Consider the following 23,752-nt stretch of genomic DNA (forward strand, 5'->3'; position numbering starts at 1 on the left):
TTTTAAGCATGCTGTGTCATCCCCAGTAAAAAGTAATTTGCTATATCAGTGGAATGCTATTAACTCCTGCTTGGTTGGGCATAATGCATGGTGGAGGAGGGAATATTTCAGTCAAATTGAATGACAGTAATTTTGGGGGAAAGAGAATGACTCTCATTACTTTTTTTTTTCTAGAAGGAAACTCATTGGCATCTTCACATCTAATTCTGATTTGCAGGCAATTAGTGCACAGTTGCACAACTGGAGCCAAACTGTTGCTATTAGCAGGGCTCAGCACAATTGACTAAGGCTGAAAATAAGTGAACACAAAAAGACTGCAGGTTTTCTTCATAACAGGGTGACAAACATTTAGTGAAAACATGGTTTATCTGTTAAAATTGCAGTTAATTTTAGGTATGTTTCTTCTTTTTTTCCAATGACCTCCATCATATTATCGAGATTACTCTTTGAAACAGGACTAAGGAATGCTCTGGAGCAATCTCTACTTCAGGGATAACAAGCTATGTCAAATTAGAACTAACTAATCACTATAATCTGCATATTACACAATTGTCACATTGGATTTTTATGCAAGTTTATAACAAGAAACACTGCATGTGCCACTCTGACTGCTTTTTTTCAGGATGACATCTTCCATTTCCTCTGCCAAGGGAGACCTTTTATTCCATAAGCAGAGATTGGAAAACAAAGAAGATTCTCATGTCAAAGTCAGACAAAAAATACATTTAATATTGTGCCACAGAAGCCAAAATAAAGGGCTTAACCCAGACACAAAAAGTGACATGACTTAGAGGCACACTGTAGTTTTCATGTGCAGTTTGTTTCCCCTTTGTGCTGCCAATATCTCTGCCACTTCCTGGCATCCAAAGAGCCGTTCCCAGCAGAGAGGGCAATGATCTGGGCTCTCAGGGCTCCTTCATATTAATTCCTCCACCATTCCTCACTGAAGCCTTTTCTAGCAGCCAGTCTGAGTCCATATACAAAATGAGGTGGCACATTGCAAAATTTATAATCATCCCATGACATCTTTCATTATTTCTCTTCCATTTGTGGGGCACAAAACAGTCATGTGGCATATCTCAGGGGAAAAAAATCCCCAATTGTCCTGTTTTCTCAGTGTTAAGCAGCTTTGGGGCACATAACCCATGCTTATGTTGCAATTCAGGTATGTAAAACAGGCAGGGCACCCGAGGCCCATTTCCCTTGGCCCCAGGCTGGATCTCCCAGAGCAGTGCTGAGGGAAGCCCCAGCCTGGGTGCCTCCATCACAAGGCCAGAGCTACGTTCACGTGTCTTGTTTCCTCTCCTGAATTCCCTCCTGCTCAGAGAGTAATTCCACAGCAGATCACGTCATCATTTCATTGCAGCAATCCAAAGGACATCCAAATCCTCTGCACAAATATTGGGAGGAGTTTATTGCGGGAAAATATTACTCACAAACCCTTTGCACTGTCCAGCTGATAACATATGCCCTTCATTCCCTTCACTTACACTACAGAGGTCAGTATGACCAGCTCACCCCAACTCCCTCACCTGCTGCCAAGTCATCTATTTCTTTTGAGTTTTTCTCTGCTCTTACCCTTCTCCCACTGCCTCTAGGGTTGTCTCAAAGTGCCACATCCCAGGCTGTGCTTTGGGACACAGATGGAATCTTTGCTCTGCCAGGAACACATGCTGACTGCGAGGAAGTTGTTCTCAATTTAGGCTCAAGATTGTGACTCCTCAGATTCTGCCACTGAGTGCCCCTTGAAAGCACCACACACCTCATTGTACTTCTCCACGCCTTCTGACAGGTCTGGAGAGATTTGCTGAGGTGTCAATACCAAGTATGCAGGATTTCATGCAGGATAACACTGAAGATATTTTATGCACAAATACCTTTGCAATGACAAGAAGGTTTCAGTGAGGAGAAAGGTGTAGGCAGTACTGGAAGGAGTGGGTCTGACCAGCTTCTTGTTTCTCCCTGCTGCAGTGAATATCACACTTGAGACCAAAAGACTCCAGCTAGAAGAGATCTAAAGAGGAGGGACAGGAAATGATTAATTATTTTAGTTAAAAGAAACAATATTACTTGGCCACAAGCCCCCAGGTAATAAAGAATTACTTTTTCTTAGCTAATGAGAAATTACATCTCCACAATATCTGAACAAGAATGCATTCCACTGAAAGTAATTCTTCAAGAAAGGATGTCAGAAAAGACTAGGAAATTCACAAAACATTTGCACACCACTGCAAAAGGGCAGTTTTGATGTGAAATCATTGGAACTGCATTTAGAGTAATCCAAACTCAGAAATGGTCATGGAAGGTGCTTTATGGATCTAATGTAGCTTTTTCAGTGGCAAGACAGGGTTTTACTATTACTTTTTAAATTTTTGTTTGTTTGTTTTTATTTGTTTTGCTTTGTTTTGTTTTGAATAACTAGCTATTATCCCAAGACCTATCTATAGCTACATTTATTAAAGAGCTGCATTTATACCCAGTAGGATGGGAGGATCCAAATCTGTGATGTTTTTGAAAGACTTCAAGGGGCACATCACTCCATAAAGGCAGTGTAACCAGTTTCCCACCTGCATCAGAAAGTGGTGTAAGAATCAGGTCCACACAAAACAAGCAAATTAGGAGCTCTTTTTCTAAACAATTGCCCTTTTCTTGAAGAACCTGATGATGCCTTGAAGCTATGAGAGAAAATTCTGACAGTGACAAACTTCAAATTTTAGGGGTTTAGAAAAACAAGAGGGGGGGAAAAAGGAAGAAATAAAAAAGAAATTAGGAAAAAGAAAGAGGGAATGCTTATAACAGCCTTTGTGGTGTTTTAGGAGAACTCTGTTCTTTTGCAAAATGTTAGAGGACAGACTGGGGAGCTTGTGCATGTACACCAGAGCCTTGCCCTGACTGCATGCCAGGTGCCACCAAAGCTGCTCTATCACTCCCCTCAGCTGGCCAGGGGAGAGAAAATATAACAAAAGGCTCGTGGGTTGAGATAAGGACAAGGAGAGATCACTCACCAGTCACCATTGTGGGCAAAACAGGCTTGCCTTGGGGAAAATAGTTTAATTTATTGCAAATCAAATCAGAGTGGGATAGTGAGAAATAAGAACAAAACTGCAAACACATGTTCCTCCCTTCCTGGGCTCTGCTTCAGTGGTGATTTCTCTGCCTCATCTCCCACAGTGGCGCAAGGGGATGGGGAATGGTGGCTGCAGTCAGTTCATCACACACTGTCTGTGCTGCTCCTCCCTCCCCACAGGCAGGACTCCTCACACTCCTTTATCCCTCCAGAGGGCTCTCGGCAGTTTTGGGAGTGGATATTTCCTCTTGGTATTCCTTCTCAGGACCTTGCAGTCACTGGCACACGTCATGGCACTCTGGTTCTTTTTTACTGTATTCAGGTCACAGATCACTGACACATTCAGAGATGACAGGTCAGAATTCATGCAGAAAAGAGATCACATTTAAAATATTTAAAATTTCCTTATGTAAACATCAATTTTATTAAGATCTATTTAAAAAATCCCTCAAAAATATTGAGAGTAAATGGGAAAGATTCACAATTTACTAGATACTTCTGTTATAATCTGATTTGAGACTCAAATTTTTTAAAATGTTCCTACTATAAAATTATCGGTGGATTATGAACACCATTTTTAAAGTTTTACACTGTACCATTACACATCTTCACTAGAGTTGTCTTTTTGAGATACCTACTGTTAATACCTGCATTTTTACTGGATACTTCACACCTGTAAATTCCAGATAATTTAATCCAGTACTCCTAAATCCTTATTTTCCCAATGGATTTTCCCAAAACACCAAAACTTGCTACTTTATGCCTCAAGGATAACCAAGAGCTTCTCCAGACTGGCAGATGACCTCTGTAGCTAGCAAATTTAAGCCAAATATTGCTCTTTTCATCTCTCTAGGTCAATTTTTTATGCTTGTTTATACTTTAACAGATAGACTTGGATGTGAGGGACCCAAACCCCCTCACACTGGATCTTTAACACTGAGTAGTCTTTATTTCCAGGGTTACTTTTTCTCCCTTTCCTCCTCCTCCACAATTTGTCCCTAGTTTTCCTTCTGCTCTACTCCCACCCCCAACATCTCTGTCTTTGCCTGACTCCTCTCAGAGTAGGGCATTCAATTGAATTAACACAGAATCTTCTTTTTCTTCTGCATCATTACTGAAGGAGCTACTTGACAACAGTAATTACAAAGATCCCTGGTTTGCCACCTCACTCTGCCAAAAATATTACCCTTAGTGCTAACCTTATAAGTTCCTAATTTCATTTTCAGTCCCCAGAGAGCTTGTATTCAGGCTCATCTGAATTCTTTCTGAGCGTGAGTTTTCCAACCACTGCAGTTCCTGCTCACTGCCTAAGGAAATGATGTGTTCTAATCCAAAAGCATAATAAACTAGATCAACTGCTTTGCTTTCAGTGACTGTCTTAGCTATTCTATGAAAAATCTGGCAAGATTTATTCTATATAGACATAGTAATTTCTTTTCCTCATGCTTCTGAAGACCAAATCCTTTTCACCAGTAGGCTGGTTATCTATCTCTCTGCTAAGATGGAAAAACTCCATAAAAGTAAATAACATTATGCCAGCTTCATACTAGGCTTTTTATCAGAGTTTGTTTCTTTTCTTTAGAGGCAAGGAGTTCTGGATACTGACCTTAACTAAAATTTTCAAAAAGATCATATAGACTTTTTCTTGGTTTGGAGCTGCCTGCTCATTTTGAGATTTCTTGGATCTCATTTGAAATCGCACAGACACCTTTGTTTGTTAGACACCCAGAAGTATTAGCAAATTTAAAACCACTAACATTTCTCCATTCCCACTGTCCGTGAAATGCAAGAGATAATTTCTCTATCTTGCAGGCATATTATGAGGAAAAATGTGTCACTGTAACCTAAGATCTCAGATACTGTGAGCAAATAAGGAAAACAGCAAATAATGAAGCAAATACAGGTAAACAGCTCCATAGCCATGAACTAGTTCTTTCTTCCTTCACCTTACATTATTGAAAGGTTCTACACCTCAGCTGTGGTTATATTACTTGTACTAACACATAAAATAGCATTTTTTATCCTTCTGTACTTTGTCCTTCACAGATTCAGGATGAGTTGTTGTCCCAGGGGAAATCACAGAAATGAGGAACATGAGCAAGATCAGGTTTCTGCAATACAAAGCTGACCCAAAACATGAAATACACTTTGGTGCCATGTAGGTCATGTAGAAGGGCAAAATTTACCCAGTAACAGCTGTGATTGTTAGTTTATACTCAATGGGATCAGAAGTTGATATCATATCTGGTGCTTTTTCTTCCATTTCGACCAGCCATCACAGGTCTTCTGAATCCCCCTCCTCAATTGTGAATGGCTCTTAGACTTCAAAACTACAAAGAAGTCTTCCAAACTCAAATCAAATAAAATACAGCGTGTCCCCTGTGTAAATATGTTCTTCCATGAAGAATAAATCTAATGAATCACACAGATCTCTGCTTAATGACGCTTACAGCCTCTTGTTTCCTTTCCTCCTGTAGCAAAACTCCCCATCCATCTCCCAGAAACTGAAGGGCTAAAAGCTGGAGCAAGCTGTGGTTGCTTGCAAGGGTTGGGAGCGCTGCTGCTGGAGCAGCAGCTCCATGAGTAAGGGTGATAATCAGAGGAGCTGACAGCTCCACAGGGTTCATTTGAATTCATTTCCCCAAGTCACAGTTTTGAGGAAACTTTAAAGAGTATCTTTGACAACATTTTCAAGGTGATATCTATGCCCTCTGCCAGACTGGTGAATAGCCCTGAATGTGTCAAAGTCATTAAAAGGTGATATGACAGGCAAAAATCCTAATGTGCAACTACATAATTCACTGCCTTGGCATATCAGGCTAAAAATCTCAAATTTCCCCGAACAAAATATTACCAAGGAGAAAACAGTGAGATCCATATGCAATCTGCTTTGCAGGGAGAAAACAGAAACTTGACATGTTTTTCTACCAAACAGAAAATGAAGTGATAATTCAGGTATGATTGTTTCACAGCTCCTTGAGGAGTGGCAGAAAAGGATTCCCTCTGTAATAGAGAAATGCCATAAAAAGGCACAAAAATTGTAGACTAGATCCATGTCTATGAGACTGGAAACAAAATGCAGTTTTTAAGAGGTGAGGAGCAACTTAAAAGCAGCAACTGATGCAGCAATCAGAGTAGACGAGGTGCTGAGAAGGTGAAGTCCCTAAATAAGCTTTGAAACACTAATAAGTACTGTTACAAAGATACTTTTCTGGTAGCAGCTTTGCCAGGTAACATCGCCCCAGGCTGTCTCCCACCAGCATCTTCACGTGCACCCCAAAAATCTCCTGGCCTGGACCTTCAGAGCTCACTGCCTTGTCAGCTTGAAAATATTTTAGCTGTTGGAGCTGAGACCAATGAGATAAATGCAAGACCTGACACTGTTTAACATTTTCATCAATGAACTAGGAGTAAATATAAAATCACTGCATAAGATTTCTAGAGCTGATGAGGTAAAAAAGAGTGGAGAGAAAAATAGTACCAGAGACAGAACATTATTAAGAGCTGGCTGGTGTTGAGGAAATTATTTCATCAAAATAATGAAAATTCATATTCCTGGGGAAAAGAAATCCAATATTTATGCATCAAGGGGTTTTATCAACAGTAAAATACGGGTTATCTTGGGCAGTGAGCACACACTGGAGAACTGTCAGGAAAGACTAGAAAACGATGACAAAAGATTATATTTCAGTGAGAGAATTGATTTGAATTAGTTTTCAAAGATAATCAATTATGTCATTCAAATGCTGGAAAACTTTTGTGGGAGAAAGCACAATGTCCTATGTCTTGAATGGGGCTCTAATCTGGTGGGGAATAAAACAAAAAAAAATTTAACAAGATGTCTAGAAGCAAAAAGGAAATCTAAATTGGAAACTACAGACAAAATTCTAGCAGTGAGAGAGACTAAAGTCCTGAGCAAAACAACAGAGAAAATGTTGGATTTTCAGCCTCCTGATGTTGCATAATGACCTGATGACTTTTTGTGTCAGGGCTGAGATTCTGGATGCAAAGTAACTGTCTGCATTTGACTCAGGTTTGGTGATCTCCTGATGCTCTTTTTCATTTGTAAAATCTATGAATATATGTAAATATTGACTTTGCACTTTCACAGCTGTTCCTTGTTTTGTTTCAGTTTCTAGCCAAATTGAGAGGGAATATAAAATCTTTTGCTTAGCCTAACTAGAATCAGTCCATGTTTTATTAACACATATCCATTTCTGTTCCAACAGCTGGAAGAGGAGAGGAAGCTGAAAAAGGCCTAAGTCCCAGACTTATACTCCTGGGCTATACATGTTTTCATATTTTTTTTTCCAAATGCCACTTAAGCACTGTGAAGTATGAAGTGAAACCAGCAATGTAGAAGTATTTTTTTTGTGTATTTATACAGCATTTTGCAAAATATATTCTGCTAGTTTCTTCTTCTTTTGCCTGTGAGGCTTTTCAGCAGCATGCCATTATCCCAAATGGCATGGTTTCTTGTAGATATTTGTCTCTCTATATATTATAGCTCCAATAAAAATCAATTGAATAGGAAAAAAAAAATTAAATTCTCAGAATTGTGGGCATTAGGCAATGCAGTTATTACAGGAAAGTTGGAACTCATTTACCTTTATCAGGGTGTAATTAAAACACCATTTTAAAAGGCACATAATAACTGCAGTGTTCAGTGAAGCTGCAGGAGATTCACAAGATGAGAAGGAGTAAAGAAAGTTCAGCTCAAAAGATAAATACATTTCCAATGAACAATTAACCACCCTTAATCAGGATCTGCTGGCAGAAAGAAGTATTGGACTGGGTAACAACTCCCAAGCCTGGAGAAGAGAAGGCTCCAGGGAGACCTCATAGCACCTTCCAGTACCTAAAGGGGACCCATAGGCTGGGGACAAACCTTTTTTAGCAGGGTCTAGTGATAGAACAAGGGGGGATGGCTTTAACCAGAAACAGGGCCCTGTTCACTATGAGGGTGGTGAGGCACTGGTGGCACAGGCTGCCCAGAGAGGCTGTGGGTCCAGCATCTCGGGAGCAGAGCTGTGAAGGTCTTGTTGGAGGTACTTGATGATGTAGGGAAAAGTGTAAAGGTGTTTGTGGCTTGCCAGGAGCAACCTCATGGAAAGCCAGCCTTTGAGAACCTGGTGAGGGCATTTACACAGGTATTACTCACAGATAACTGCAAAATAAATGAAAATTAAACTCACCCCAAGGTAATAAATTTACCTTCCTCAAAATTAATAGCCAGGAAGACCATAAATATTTATGAGAAAGGAGGGAGAAAATATTTAGAAAGTCAGATAGAAGTCATAATTTGTTCCTTTGTGTGTTGAATAGACACTACAACTGACTGTGAAATTTAGTCTTTTCTATCATTAGATCTCACCTTTCAGTTTCAGAGTCTTATCCCCATGTCTCTCTAGAACAGAAAGACCAAGAAATAAGACATTACAAAGTCTACATTTTAAAGTGTTTCAGCATTTGGCCAGTACATCAGGGTCTGGAGTGTCCTGCAATGCGTGAAAGGAGAAATTCTTTAAATTAAAATGGTTTGAAGCCTGTGTCATATAAAGATGGTACCTACTTATTCATCTACCCATAGCCAGAAACAAATAGATGCCTTCTATTATCTCCATTCAGTGCAATAAAACAAGAATGAAAATTCTGAGACTCATAGCTGGGTTATAAAAAACAACAGAGCCACTGGAATGGGATGTTTGAGATAAGCAAGCATGAGGCGACGGCTCCTCGAGATCTCTGGCAGCAGGATTCATTTCCTAATGCATGTATGTGTGCCTGTCATGCTATTTTCGCAAGGAAGAAAGAGGAAATGACAGGACAAGAGCTGTAGGTGTTTGCCCAACAGAGCTGAGGGCTGTGCATGGAGCCCTTTTTGTTGCATGGCACTGGTTTTGCTGCACAAGTTGAAGCATTCTTAGAAATCTCAAATCAGTTAATCCCAGCTCCTCACGTGGCTGCAGAGAGTAGGAATTATTCATTAATTCAGCAAAGGAAGAGTGAAAATACACTTGTGAATGATGTAGAAAAAGAGACAGAGAGGTTTGAGATGCACACTGTTCTTTTATAAATTCTCCAGACTCCTAATGGCAGAGTGACCCCATATTAGTAACAGAGTTTAGGAAAAAATTAGGAGAGTCTTAACAAAAGTTTCTATGATGTTGTAATTTTCTAATAAAAGAGCCAAACAAAATAAACAAACAAACCATAACAACAACCAAAAGAAAAACCAAACCAAAATAAACAAACAAAACCCCCAAACAACTAAAGAGGAAGATAAAAATAAATGCTAGGGAGAGGTGCTTCATAATGCAGAGAAATGGCATTTGCTCATGACATAGATCAATCAAAAAGAAAATCCTGTTTTGTGCCAAACTTTGATGGAGGTAATTGAACATGAGATGACAATACCCTCATAACTTCTTATATACTATTCTATAGGGGAGTACGTGTGTTGCATGGGTAAGGCAACATCTAATAAATACCTGTAATGGCAGAAATAAATACCTGTAACTTTCAGCAAACATTGCCCAAAGTGAGCCATCCATATCCATATCTGTGTTCTGTGCAGAGCACTGAACATCTGCCATAACTCCCTGATAGATGGTCCCTTCCTAAGTATGAATTATATAAACGAAGATTCTCTAAAGTAGCTATCAGACATGGGGATCTCACCTGCATGCCTGACTTGAGATATTGCAAAAAAAATAACTTGTCTTGCAGACAGTTCTGGGTAACTGCCCTACAGTTCTGATATTTTGATAGGAATGCATTGTATTATTGCTCTTGAAGTGTCAGCCTTCAGCAGCAAAGAAGAAGGGAAAGAAGAAAGAAAACAGGAAAACAGGTATCAGTTATTCTCACCTGCTTAATTACTATGGTGAGCTAAACCCTTGCTGATGCTGATACAAATCTGACTGGTTTCCTCAAAGCCCAGCACCCTGGAGATTATTTTACAGAGATGCTTCCGAGACAATTCACAGTGAGCTAGGGCTGTCTGAAAGTGAGAACACTGCAGACTTTATGGCAGATACATTCTTGAGGGAAACAGACTTATTTGCTATGTTTGCTTGTCAAGCCCAGCACCCTGTCTTCAGTGCTAGTAAGAACTTTATTTTCTGTTTGATTTCAGAATACTGTGATGTTTTATGCATTTCTCTCTTTTGATTCATACTTTTTTTTGTTGAACATCACTACTGCTCTTGCCATATCACTTCAGCTAACTCTAACATAACATGGAAAAAGAGAGATAAACCACACAGTCCCAACAAAAAAAAAAATATTAAGCCCCCCAATTTCTCTCACCAATACAGAGATGTGAGAGTAAGGGCTGAAAAATGGCAGTCAACAACCACTGCAAAGCCAGAAGTTACAAGTTTAGAGTTAAAGTCTCCAGGCAAGTCAGAGACTTGTTTGCTGCCACAGGGTAGCTGACCTCACTGCAGGACAAACTGCACATTTCTTCCCCTAAGCCCCAAAAGAAACAAACTACACTGGGAAAATAACGTTGTTGCAGCAAATTTTGCTGGCATTGCAGTGTCTGTAAGGGATCATTTGTCATTGAATTGAACAACATGACTGTTGTAGGAGAATTGTGATGCCAGCTTGGCCTCTGGCAGTCACAAGATCCATAGCCCTGTTCTATATAAAAAGAGAGCACTATAATTTAGGACATTGAGAAGGGTCACTCTACTCCATTTTAATTAAGAAATGTAGCACTTATGATTTAACAAAGGAAAAAGTTCTCTTATAAAATGTTTGACAAGTTTCTTATGAACTCTAGCTTTGCCTCCAGAAGAAGATGCCAACATTTACAGGACAAAACCACAGAAACTGTGATAACAACTGGCACTGCATGTGACAGTGCCAGGCAAGGCGTGTTACTGAAATAAAATGTAACACGGCAGAAATGTGATTGCAGAGAGGAGAGATGATCAGCTGAGCTGGCTGAATCTGATGGAAACAGAAACTGTCTGATGAATAGAGGGGGAAGGAAATATCTGGAAGAACAAAGCTTGACTGGTGCAGAGTTTTGTGAACAAAGCACACCTTCAGTGTGTCGTCTGAGGCTGTGGAAGGTAGGCAGGACTGATGGTGAGTCCCAAAGTAGCCTATAAAGGCCTGAGGAAAGAGCTGAGGCCACTGCTTGCTGCTGGTGGTTTTCTCAACAGTGGATCAGGTCTTGTTAGCTACCATCTCCCTGGGTTGTCCCCATGCACATGGACTATATCCAGAAGGGTGCCCCAGCTTCCAACCTGGACCTTCATATCAGCTTTTTCAGCTGCATTTCTGCTCGGACACCAGTGCTGCTCTCATCCCACCACCCCAGCCCAAATTGTGTGTTTTCCACAAGAGAGCCAAGGCCCACCCTGGCCAGGTCTTTGAACTGAGGGACTGGAGAGCACCTCCAGCTATTTGAGATACAGCCCCAGTGCCATGAACAACCTCTGGGGCTTACCTGAGGGTCTGTGCTGCAGTCACAAGAACATGGCTATTTTAAGAAAATTTTATCAAGGGCAGACCTGAGAGGCTTCTTTCATGGAGCTGAATTGAATTGAATATACCTCATTTTGTTTCTTGAATAACTCCACTGGACACAGACACATTTGCTTATTAGAATCATTGTCAACTGAATCCTTGAACTTCCCATATTCTCACCTTTTAAAATCAGCTGTGACACCTGGGTTCAACAAAACAAGCAGAAATTTGAGATTCACAATAAATATAATTCAGATATGCATTTATGATATACAGGTGTTTTGAATGAACAAGGCAGAGCATAAACAACAGCTCACAGCATGATGATGAGTAGCATGACTTTGTCTAAAATTGAGAGCCAGGGACAGAGCTAGCCTTGCATTCTGAGCAGAAAGATCACTGGATGCAAGGCATAGCAGTGACTTCCACAAAAATAGCTTAGGTAGGAAGAGAATGGGTAATTTTAATAAACATGTATATGAAATGTATTTATTTTTATATATAAAAAGATCCTTTCAACCAAGCTGACACGAGTTCAGCAATTTAAACAGAAATATAGAACTTAAAATGGCAGAGAATTCACTAAAAAATAGAAAAGTAAGGAATCCCCCATGACAGATAAGGCGAAACATCAGGTTGGGAAGACACAAAATTGTCCATGGACTGATGAGACTCAGGAGAGAGAGCACTGAGATGCAATTACCCTGCAGAGGTAGCATATGCACCATGGGTTCTAACTTGAAAACAGAAACTTGAAACAGCGGAGTTGCCAAGTGAGGGGAAAGCAAGGAGATCAATCTGATCCAACTATCCATGAAAATATTCTCAGCAAAGTTTTGGAGATTAAAGTAGTACCTGTGTTGTAAAAGCTGTGTACTCTTTGAAGGGTAGCTTGTAAGGCTGACCAGGTAAAAGAATTAAGTTCCCATTGACAGATTTATTCCTGTATATAGTTGGGTCATATTTAGTAATAATAAGTTTGCTGAGCCTTAGGCTGACACCCTCTGGAGCCTACCCAGCAGTAGGAACAAATGGATTCTCTATCTTGTGGGCAAGAATTGCTCCAAAAATTTATTATTCAATATGAATACATTAACAGTACCAATATCCTAGGCTTTGGAGGAGATGCTGTAGCACAAATTATGCTGAAAGACTAACAAATCCTCACAATGATTTTATTAACCTTGGGGAAGTATGAAAAAGAGCACTGGGCTTGGTTTCCCAGGACTTTGGTCTCTGGGCTGGCAACTGAAACCAAGGAAAAAAAGGTTGTGTTCTACAAAGAGATTATATTGGATATGAAGATGGTCCAAAAAATCAATAAACTTTGAAACTTCCAATGGCATTTATATGTCAACATTTAGAGGGCTGGATACATTAAAGGTTATTTAAATTTTGGAAAGTTGCTGAAAACAAAAATATAGAACAATCAATTGTCACTAAGTATCTAAGATACAAATGGAAATGCTCCCAAAATAAAACTTTGTTTCTGAGTGCATATGTAAGAGCAAAACTGAAAGGACTTCACCGGCTTCAGTAGTTTGAGCTCACTCATTCAAAGTCATGTAAATCCATCAGGTCAAGAGACAAATACTGTACAGCATAAATTATCCAGAGACATTGTGAAAAACACCTCACAAAATGCCACATGCACAAATTCCAAGAAGAAACTGAGCTGTTTAAAAACCACTAAAGAAACTATTACCTGAGGAAAAGGAGTGCTGGGGGGGCACATGCACCTTTTACCTCCAAGATGACAGGAAGCCCAAAGCTCAGCAGTAAGAGGCGATGCTGCTGAGCCCCAGAGAAACCAGTTTTCCCAGGAAATACGAGGTGGGGGGTGTGTTGGAGCTGCCAAAGCTGGTAGCAGGAAGGAAGTGAGGTTGCCACAGCTCCATGTCCAGCACACAGTGAGGCTGAGCACATATTCCTGATAAGCACATGGCCATGTGTTTACACATCCCAAGCAGGTGAGAGCCAGGTAAGGGAAGAGGCCAGTAAGAAGTGGATCCTGCAAGGTGGAATAAGGCTTTTTATCATGCAAATGTTCTCCCTTAACCCAACTGGCTCAGGTGTGGAAACTGCCCTCCAGGGCAGGTATTGGGACATTGTCATGGGTGGGAGAGAAGCTTCAGAAAATGTTTACTAAAGAAGCCCTACAATTGAGTCACAAGGTGCAGGAATGACCCCCTTGCTTTCCAAACTCCTTTTCAGAGAGAGGAGCCCAGGCACAGCTGGATTCAGTCCTAGTTTAGTGAGAAGGCAAGAGAGGCTGCACTGGTCAGGCACAGGGCATGGACAGACCGACACCTGTACTGACCATTCCCCACTCACATGGGATTGACTGGACTCTTTTATCTCTACATTCACAGAATCATAAAATTCCATTTTTCCCAATACACTTTGATTCATCACTTCTCCCACCTTTGGTTGCTACTCCAAATTTCCATTAAAAGTCCTGTACATGCCCAAAATACACTTCCCATAGATCCTACAGGGTGTTCCCTTGCCCCTCTAAGCAGTAACGCTCTCAGTTTATAGAGTTTTTCTGAGAGATGCTCCCCAGTCAACCTCTTTGGTGATTTTCTCACCGGGACCATGGACTGATTGCTGTGCTGTGAAAACCCTAGAAGAAGCCAGGTTAGGGCTCCATTTCTCTGATGAAGGTATTTTGGTTCCCCCATTTCTTTGCATTGACAGAGATTGGTCTTTAGGCACACCAGTGACTCCTCTTCCCTTTCTTCGCCATGCTACAAGACAAGCTCCTAATAATTTGGTGCAACCTGTGAAACATGCTCCTTTGAAATTAACCCTTATTCTGTAAGAACAGAAAACAAGGTGAATTTATTTGAAGTGGGGTTCATCCACTCACAGTTGAGCCTCTGTGCTTCTTTGTGTCTGTGCAGATGAGTGCTTTGCCACATAACCTTGCAGATTCTTTTTCTGTAATTTGAGAAGCACCTCCTTTTGGATGCAGAGAAACTTTTGCTCAACTCAATCTGAATGTCTGCTTAGATGCTGCTTTCTACATCCCAGCTACTACCTGCCTGGAGTGAATCTATGGAACTGCAAATTGGGATCAATTCGTAATTGTTAATAAAAGCATTTTAAGAAAAAACAAATTAAACCAAGAGTAAAACAAAATTACTGCTATCAGATGCTACTCATCCAAGCATTCTAGAACTTGGAGATACTAATATTGAGTACAAACTAATATTTAGACCAGTATCAGTATGTACGTCCAGGCATACTGTCAGCTCACAGATCTGCATTATACCAATCAGAACTATGTAGGAGTCTGGAGGATAACTCGGCTAACCGTGGGCAAGATTCAGACTTCTCATGTCATGTTAAGAAGGTCCAGGATGACCAAAACATCTGTAGACAACACACAGAATCATGGAGAAGGTTCTCCTCTCTTCCTGAAACCCCACCAAGATGTTGCAGTCATTTCTTCCATGGACAGCATGTGAAAAATGAACTTCAGCTGGTGTTGAAGCTGTATTCCTTGTTTTCTGCTAGAGAACACTTGGTCACTTGAGAAATCAGAATTATTAAATTGAGAAATCAGCAGCAGAAATACCGATTAATCTTTACAGAACCAAATAAATTGCAGCAGAAGAATGGGAGGCCTCACAAGGCTCATAATACATTCCAGCAATTATAGAATGGTAGTGATGTATACAGCTTCTCTAGTCCTTCATCAGGAAACATTTTAATATATAATTAATAAAATAATCACTTTTCTATTATGTCCCTCTTGCCTTTTACTCTCCCTGAGATGAACTGAGTGCAATCTCTTAGGTTGTCCATCAACTAATCTCATTCCTCACTTCTAGTCAGGAGTTTTCCAAGTTAACACTTTCCCTTCTCTGTCAACATGTTGAGACAGCACTCCATCCTTACAGATAAGGCCAAGTCCACAGCAAATCTATATAAGCTTGTCCCATTTTAAAATGGCTGGATTTTTCTTTTTGGTTTTCTAAACAGGAACTGGAATTTCAGTGGGAACACCTGCATATCTTTTTACATTTAAAAATTAACTTCCTACAGCACCTCTAAAAAGATGCAGAAGCCTAACTTTAACTGTGCCCTCATGCAAACCCTTGGAGTGAGGGTGGGATTTTTCATTACTGCCTATGTGACTTTAAAATGAGATTTGTTATCAATGAAAAATCAGTTCTAGAGCTTGCATGTGAGTCTCACGTCAGTCACCATTCCTTGCACAACTTCAAAGGTAAGTTCTGCAGTAGGACAGCTATTTCTTCCAGTGATCCAGTATTGGAAACAGGCAGGATAACACTGAGTTTGCAGGGTAATTTGTAGTTTTATTGATACAGAAGATTAAAGTTTTACAGAACATCAGGCAAACCCATCCTCTTATTTGCCCAATATTTGAGGATGAACAGTTACAGACAAGAAAATTATCCAGTTACCTGTAATGCAGCTAATGATTAAATTACATTAAAACTGTTAACAATATTATATTGTAAAATATAAGTTCATATACAGTATATAAATACAAAGGCTTTCTGCTCCTTGTCAGGAACATAAGCTAATCACACATTTTGCAGTTTAATTTAGCTTGTGCTAAAGTACATTTCCATCTTAAATATATACCTTAATGTAAACCATACCTATGAAATCTCTCAGTTTCATTCCCCGCCTCTTAACTTGTAACTAATATTACAGCACTTTAAAAGCTGAATGAACACTCTTATTCAGAAGAGGTTTCTGTCAGAATTTCCTCTCTCTTAAATCTTTGGAAATGCTTTACAGGACATTCTCATTAGTCAGACTTAGTTTTTTACCACATGACATTTTAATCTTATCCAAAGCAGGACATTCTGGTTCCTGACTCCTTCTGTCTGAAAGAGCAGGCCATGCAAATGTATGAGTGTTAAAATTATAAAAATCCTACACTGTAGGAGAAAATTGACATTGTGCAAAATATATCAATAAACATTTTAAAGATTCAAAAGATATAACATTGTTAGACTTGGCTACACTGGCCAACTGCATAAAAGCACTACTTCATACCTGGTCAGTCGGTGGCCACTCACTGCTCTGGAAACCTGTGCCTTGACAGGCTGCACTGCAGTCAGAGCAGGAAAAAGATGTGCATGGCTTTGTCTCTGGGCCAGCCTTTCCAAGGTCTGATGGCTAAGATCAGAACCCTCAAACCCATCAAGCTTCTGAACAAGTTATCTGAGTTTCACAAGGATATGTTACATTCACTGGGTACCGGGGCCACCTCTGTAGGCTGTAGGTATCCAGCTCAGCAAATATTCATTGATAGAAGCGTGGCAGTGTTCACTTGCACCTAACAAAATCACCACCAAACTCTGAACTGGACCAGTCCTTCTGCACCCTGGTAGAAGCACCTTCTCAGAGCTGCTCACCAGGACACAACTGAAGTAGAACAGATATGAATGGACTTCAAAGCCCTTTATTCTCCCAACACACAAGCAGAAGGATGAAAAACCAAGAGGAAAAGTAACTCGCATTTAAATCCTCTCAGTCCTACTAAAGATGTTTCTTGCAGAAGTATTTCATGTCAAGTAAAATATGCTGCACAGAAATATATTCCATAGGTGTATGGGTAAGGTAAGTAACAGATTCACTATGAAACAGATGGAAACACTGAGATTTAATGTCTTTTGAAACAGCTTAAAGACTAAAAATCCTTCAAGATGAAAAGCTGAAGTTACCTTTTTCTTCTCTGCTAACTACCTGCGTTTGCTCTGCTGTGGCACTTCCATAAGAAAGGTTAACCTGTGGTATCACACAGGCAGACTCATCCCTTCCAAGTACCTGCCAAGTATCTAATTTTGTCCATGCTAAAATCAAAATTAGAGGATTACTCAGAACTATTGCTTGAACAAATACATGCAGTTTAAACTACATGCTGTAACAAATCCCTATCAGAAATGCCCTCATCCACATGGAGATAAAAGTGCACATTACAGTCACCAGTTGGTAGACGACAGTGGAAGAATTCTTAAGAGAAAATATAAATATAGATATATTTAGTAGTATATTACTCTAGCACTGTAATGCCAAATGGTAGATTACCAAATGGTAAATTTCTGAGGAATATACTGAAGGCAGGCAAAATATTACATATATTTCTATCTTAATTTGTATGACTACGGTGGAGAGGTTTTGGCATAACATATTTCTTGGGGGAATGTTATGATTAAAAATATTCTGTAGAAAAAATTGTTTCTTCATAACAGGAAGGAGTATGATAAATAGTTATGTTATTGCACAAACTATAGGGTTTTTAGAAAACAAGACCAAAAATAGTGCTTCAACATTTGGAGTGAAAGTCATCTATGAAGTGTGAGACAGAAAGTCAAATATGAACCCTGAAAATCAGGATTGTTCATAGGAACTCAGCCAGCAGGCTTGCTAAACAAAACTAATTTCTACCCAGATACCAACTTATGAACCTACTATTTTTTTTCAAAAAAGACAAAAGAAGCAAAAATACGTAAAGAGCATGTTAGATACTACTTAAGGCAGAACATAAAAATGAAAAAATAATTATTATATGTTCCAATAGAAATATAGATATGTAGTCTACAGACTTCAAGCCATAGGCAATAAAAATACAGCATTTTATACTTTTGTATAGTTGAAATCAAGAATAAAGAAATTGTGTAAAAAATGGGTCAGGGTAACAGTTACCAAAATGTACAAAAAATAAACTGCTTATCATATGTGATGTTGAATGTTTTTGCATGAAAATAATATTGCTTTGATAAACAAAACAAAATCTTGTAACTTTTCATTCAAAGTCCAGAAGAGATATATAATTACTTTCTAAAAAAATAATGCATTTCCACATGTATATCCTACATCTTACAAACTGTACCTCTTTACACAGTACCAGTAGTTGAAAGCAGGTCCTGAGTCAAGAATTTCTTGTTAAGGAATGAAATAGTTCACAGTGCCTGGTTAATTACTTTAACCCAACCACCAAGTCTGTAGCATTTACATCTGCAGGAAAGCTCCCTGTTGCATTAGCAAGAACTGTGGATGCTGGATAAATGATTTCTTCAACCGTCACGTATGTCCCTGTTAAAAATCCAACAAATCCAACCACAGCTATAAAAACATCTTTAAATATTGTCAATAAACTTAGGTTTTCCTTGTAGAAAGTGAGGATTTCAATCAGAGGTGGCAGAATCAGTCCCAGAGTGCTGCTGCTGACAGCTCCGACGAAAGAAATCACCAGGTCTAGGCGAGGGATCAGAACTGCTACAGCACCTAAAGCACAACAGGAGAAATGGTGGCTTCAGATTCAATGTCCTCATGAGAAACAAAACTGCAAAAAACACATCATCGAGTGGGTCAGGCTTTTTACAAAGTTCCATCATTCTGTATTTTTCCAGCTCCTATATAGCACTATATAGAGTGTGTATGAACTATAGATTAATGCACATATTTGTCAGTAACCCACATCTTCATACTCATCTGAGAGACCCAGCTTCAATTCTGAATTTCTGCATGAGCTGGCAGAGCATCAAGTTAAAGTATTCTTGTACTTACAGGGTAAAGAGATTTGGCCTGCAAATCACAGAGAAATGAATGATATGGAATTGCAAGGAAATGTTTTAGTTTTTGGTTGTCGATAGATTTTTAGGATGAAGGAAAAAAAGCTGAGGAAGAGTAGAAGGGGCTGTTGCATGCTGCTCAGGAGACAGGGGGCAAAAATATATTACTGTCTATTAATTTGCATAATTAATAATCTAAAAATCACATAAAATTATTCAAAATGAACAAACCTGTGTGGCTTGGCAGTCACACAGTCATTTAAGTGACTTTTACCTACACACTTGAACAAGCTTGGTTTGTACAACTGCTTTCAGTCTGTAAAATGTCACTGTAATAGTTGTCCAGTTAACTAAATGAGAACTTGGCCCTGCCAAGAGGAGTCTGAACACAAGGCCCAGTAATGCTTTTAAGCTTGGCCAGTGTCACCTCCTGAAACTACAACAGTTACAGAAACAGAATCCATCATGTTGGACCAGAAACAGTTCTGGTTTTAACTGCTTTGGCTGGCAAGGTCCCCTAGTATTAACGCAGATATATCAGTTGTGTCATGTTTTCAGTCCTGGACTAGAAAACAGCTTTCAAAATCCTCTATATTACCCCTGTATGTGGCAGAAATGTCTTTTTTCCCTTCCATGAATATACTGCCTTTTAACTATCAGACATTAGTGTAAAGAGCATCAGACTGTTTGCACCCTTCTACCACATCTCATCGAGACAAAGAAGCAATCAAAAAGAAAGGGGAAGTGGAAAAGAGGTGTAAATGCCACCAGCATTAATACCATGCATTAACACACACTAAAATACCATGTAATATGTTTTGGTTTTTCTCTAACTCCCTTTTTCATTCTGAAGCCAAAATAAAAGCATGTTTGGTTTTAGAGCAATTTCACTGACCATACGTTATTCAGTGTTTATGGTAATGAACAAATGGAACAAGCAGGAAGGAGATCTCCACAAAATAAGCAAAGATGAAAACCAAAAGGTGTGTATTAGCTTTATAATGCATAACCATGAAGTTGTGCTTTCTATTTGTAGAGTGTCTTTGCTGTGGGCTGAATGGCACCAGCTGCATCAATTCTGACACGTTGTGATTATGAAAGGCAGCATACTCAAATGATGTTCCTGTTGATGTTCTCCATTGAGGACAGCTTTGGGAAAACTGCACTGGAAAATACACTCAAAATTCACTTACGGAACACAAGAGCTGTCCACTGCTGCCTGGCAACTTTGCTACACATCTTAATGAAACTTGTAACTACAGAGTTCTCACATAAAAAGGAGCTAAGACTAAAATGTATAAAACTGCAGAGGGAGAGTGGATTCACTAGCTCATCCTATTTGAAAGGAACATATCACGCACAGATCTGCCAGAAAAAAAATCTATTAACTTGTTCCTGCTTGAAATGACTGTAGTTTATTAACACTGGGATTCTACAGAGATATGAGAGGCACTGTTTAGTCAAAGAAAAACTGGGCAGAGACAGAAGTGGAAACCTTAAAAACACCCTGGCACTCAAAAATAGGTAAGACAGCTTTTTATCCCACTGTTAGGATGGACCTACTCAATGCCAAACATATTCTTCCATTTCATGATGTGACATTTGAAGACTGGAAATGTCACATGCTTATGTATTATCCAGGACAAAGCTGAATGAAAGGCAAAAGGAATTATGCCAAAGGTAATAAAAGTCACTAAATACCCACCACTGTAACTTTTGCAGCCATAAATGTTCAAGCCACAAGAGTAGGCACCATAAACATACAAACAATACAAGATGAGCACTCAGACCACATTGCTATGTGTGATACTTACACAGCCATACAGAGTCCAAAAGTAACTGAAAAGTGCAGCTGAATGTATTGCAGTGTCTGGTAAAACTCCCAGTTAATGACTATGTTGAATGTGTTGTTCTAAAGTAAAAGAGAGGGCTGCACACTTATTATCTTGCCAATTCAATAGATGTAGTGGGTGTATTCATTAAATATAGATTTTCAACTTCTGTAATAGACCTCTTTCAGTTCCACATGTGTCCAGAGTTTAGAAGGCACTCATTAATTTATAGTTCATAGTTTTGATTCCAACGCTTATTAAAATAATGAGACTATGTTTCATATTTTTTAATTGGAAAAAAATCCAACTCTAGTTTGTAATTGCTTCAAGTTACAGAAAAACAAAATGCAGTGTGTTGATTTGAATCTCATCAAACGTTTGTCTGACTCATACAAATTTGTATTAATCTGGATATTGCTGTGGGAGGAAGTTTGGAGAAGTCTTTCAAGGTTTTAATTAGTGTCTTATTTATTCCCTAACAAGCCAAGAGAAATACAATGCATGTTTATTACCTACCAAAGAATGTATTCAAGAGTTAAGAAAGGGCTCCTTTTTCCAGAAGCAAATAAGGGGCATTCCTACAGGTAGGAAGCGTAATTTTCCCAGCCATTTGTAGGTTTCAAAAATACAATGTGAAGAAGAAATTCTGATCCTTCATCAGCAGTTATGAAACCTTCTGGTTTGGAAGCTCAGCTGAAGAAGTAAGTTCTGTATTAGTAATAAGACACTTTTTTTTTGGTCAACAGTTAAATTGTCTTTAGGCTTGAATAAAAGAGTGTGGGCCATACGAACAAAACATTCTGCAGAGATAACAAAAGGTATAATCATATTGACTCTACCTTAAACTCTGCAGTCCAATCTCAAAACCTACAACTCATGGTTTCTCCAGCCTCTCTCAGCTATGTAGCTCCATATTTGGGTCAGCTGAGACTTTTTAAGGAGAGGAATGCTATACTGCAATGTTTAGATTTTCTTAAGGGACATAACACCCCAGTGGGATGATACTCTTAATTTTATTATCTTTATTTTGTAGTGCTGCTTCTTTTACAACTTTTTGTTACAGAATCAGCGCATTAGCTGCCAGACTTGCTTCTTGGGAGGCAATTCCAGTGAGATTGCTGGGGAGAAACAAAGTTTTGCCATTTAAACCCAACCTAAATGCATTATACCTGCTGATGAAGTCAAATAGATGATTACCATATTCCAATACTTCCTCCAATAATCAAATATTGAGCTACCTTACTTATATCAGAAAGTAATGCATATTCCATGCTAAATCCTTGAGCAGGATGGCCACAGCTGTAATCAGGATGCATGGATGTAAGTAAAGATTGAATATAAGTTTGGTCCTATACATAGATAGTTCAAAAGCAAAGCATATTATGACTTCATCAGGACACTTTAATCACAGAACTTACATAAAAAGCCTTTATTCCCATACTTCTAGTAGGACTTAATTAATTTATAAGCATCTTTAGGACCTCAGAAACCAATTTTGAAATTTAAAATGCTAATAATAATAATTTCTACTGTATTTTCCTTTTCCTCAATAACAAAGCTATTTAATATGTCTTCACTAAAATCATCAAAAGAAATTATTTTTCTGATAATACCAGATTTTAGATTTTATGTAGGTACTCAAACAAAATTCTGACAAAGAAAACCAGGTTAGTGGTATTCAAATGTTGCATCTGAAAAAAAGAAGTAGTACATACACTACCAGATCAGTAGTATGGCACAAAAAATTGTCCTAACAACAGGTTTTATAAATAGGCATAGTCAAAAACACTGGGGGCTTCTTAAGAACAAAAAAATGTTGGATATTACTAGGGAGTGGTAAGTTCATACAATTGAAAAGTAAAGAAATTGTCTCAAGTGATATACAACCAGTTCTCTTCAAAGGGAAGTGACAGTGCTGGGGAAGCCCCTGTCCTGCAGGAAGCCAGCATACACCAAACTTTCTATTTGTACCACTTTTCCAGGACCAGAGAGCAGACTACAACACTGATGGGTGTCTGACATCCATATGACCTTCCAAAAACACAAAACAAAATTGTATTCTTAGCATAGAGATGTCTATGATATGGTAAGGAATGGATCCCTTCCAGGAGTTAAAATTGCCAAGAATTCTGCCTGGAGGTAAAACAGCAATTCACAATTTCAGCCTGAATGCCCTTTCCTATCTAATATCCCAGGCTGCCCCCTCTGTCCATCTTTCTTTACTGCAGCACTGCTCACCCTCTCAGTCTGGCATCCTCTTCTTCCCTCCCCTACTGCAGTGTTTCCTGGATCCCCTTCCTTAATGCAGCACCTGCATATTTCCTTCCAACTCCCTCCTCCTTTTCTGCAACACTTCCCTCCACATTGCCCAAGGTTTTTTTCATTTATCTTTTGTGAGAATGGAAGAACATTTCTCTGATATGGACTACCCCAGAAGGCTCATCCAGTTTGGCTGCAAGGAGCATACATGTGCAGGCTGGACAACTGGCAAGTCAAGATAACATCATCTCCCCAATCCTACATCACAATTAAAACTACTCACCTTTTAAAAATAAATGTCAAAGTCTAACAAAATCTAATGTTTCCATGAGAAGTTGCTCGTGTAAATTAATAAAAAAGAATGCCTTCCACAGTGGACACCAAACTGTTTTGATACATATGTACATAGGAATATAAGATCAAATAAAAACTGTTATCTATCTGCAGATAAACCAACGCAAATAATAACTTAAGAACATTTGTGAATAATTTACATGTTGATACCTGCAGTTTAAAAGAAGGATTTTAGTTAAAGATTCTAGCATAAT

At 39.0% G+C, this 23,752-nt stretch overlaps 1 protein-coding gene across 1 annotated transcript in view; it reads right to left on the reverse strand.

Moving 5' to 3' along the window:
* Positions 1-15,843: 15,843 nt before the first annotated feature.
* The window catches only part of SLC36A4 (solute carrier family 36 member 4), a 95,712-nt gene continuing 87,803 nt past the window's right edge, over positions 15,844-23,752 (reverse strand). The window contains 1 exon segment of the mRNA XM_005495617.4: positions 15,844-18,826. Within this exon segment, the coding sequence (XP_005495674.2) occupies positions 18,519-18,826 (308 nt within the window). The 3' untranslated portion in view covers positions 15,844-18,518.

Source organism: Zonotrichia albicollis, chromosome 2, assembly GCF_047830755.1.
Source record: "Zonotrichia albicollis isolate bZonAlb1 chromosome 2, bZonAlb1.hap1, whole genome shotgun sequence".
Lineage (NCBI taxonomy): Eukaryota > Metazoa > Chordata > Aves > Passeriformes > Passerellidae > Zonotrichia > Zonotrichia albicollis.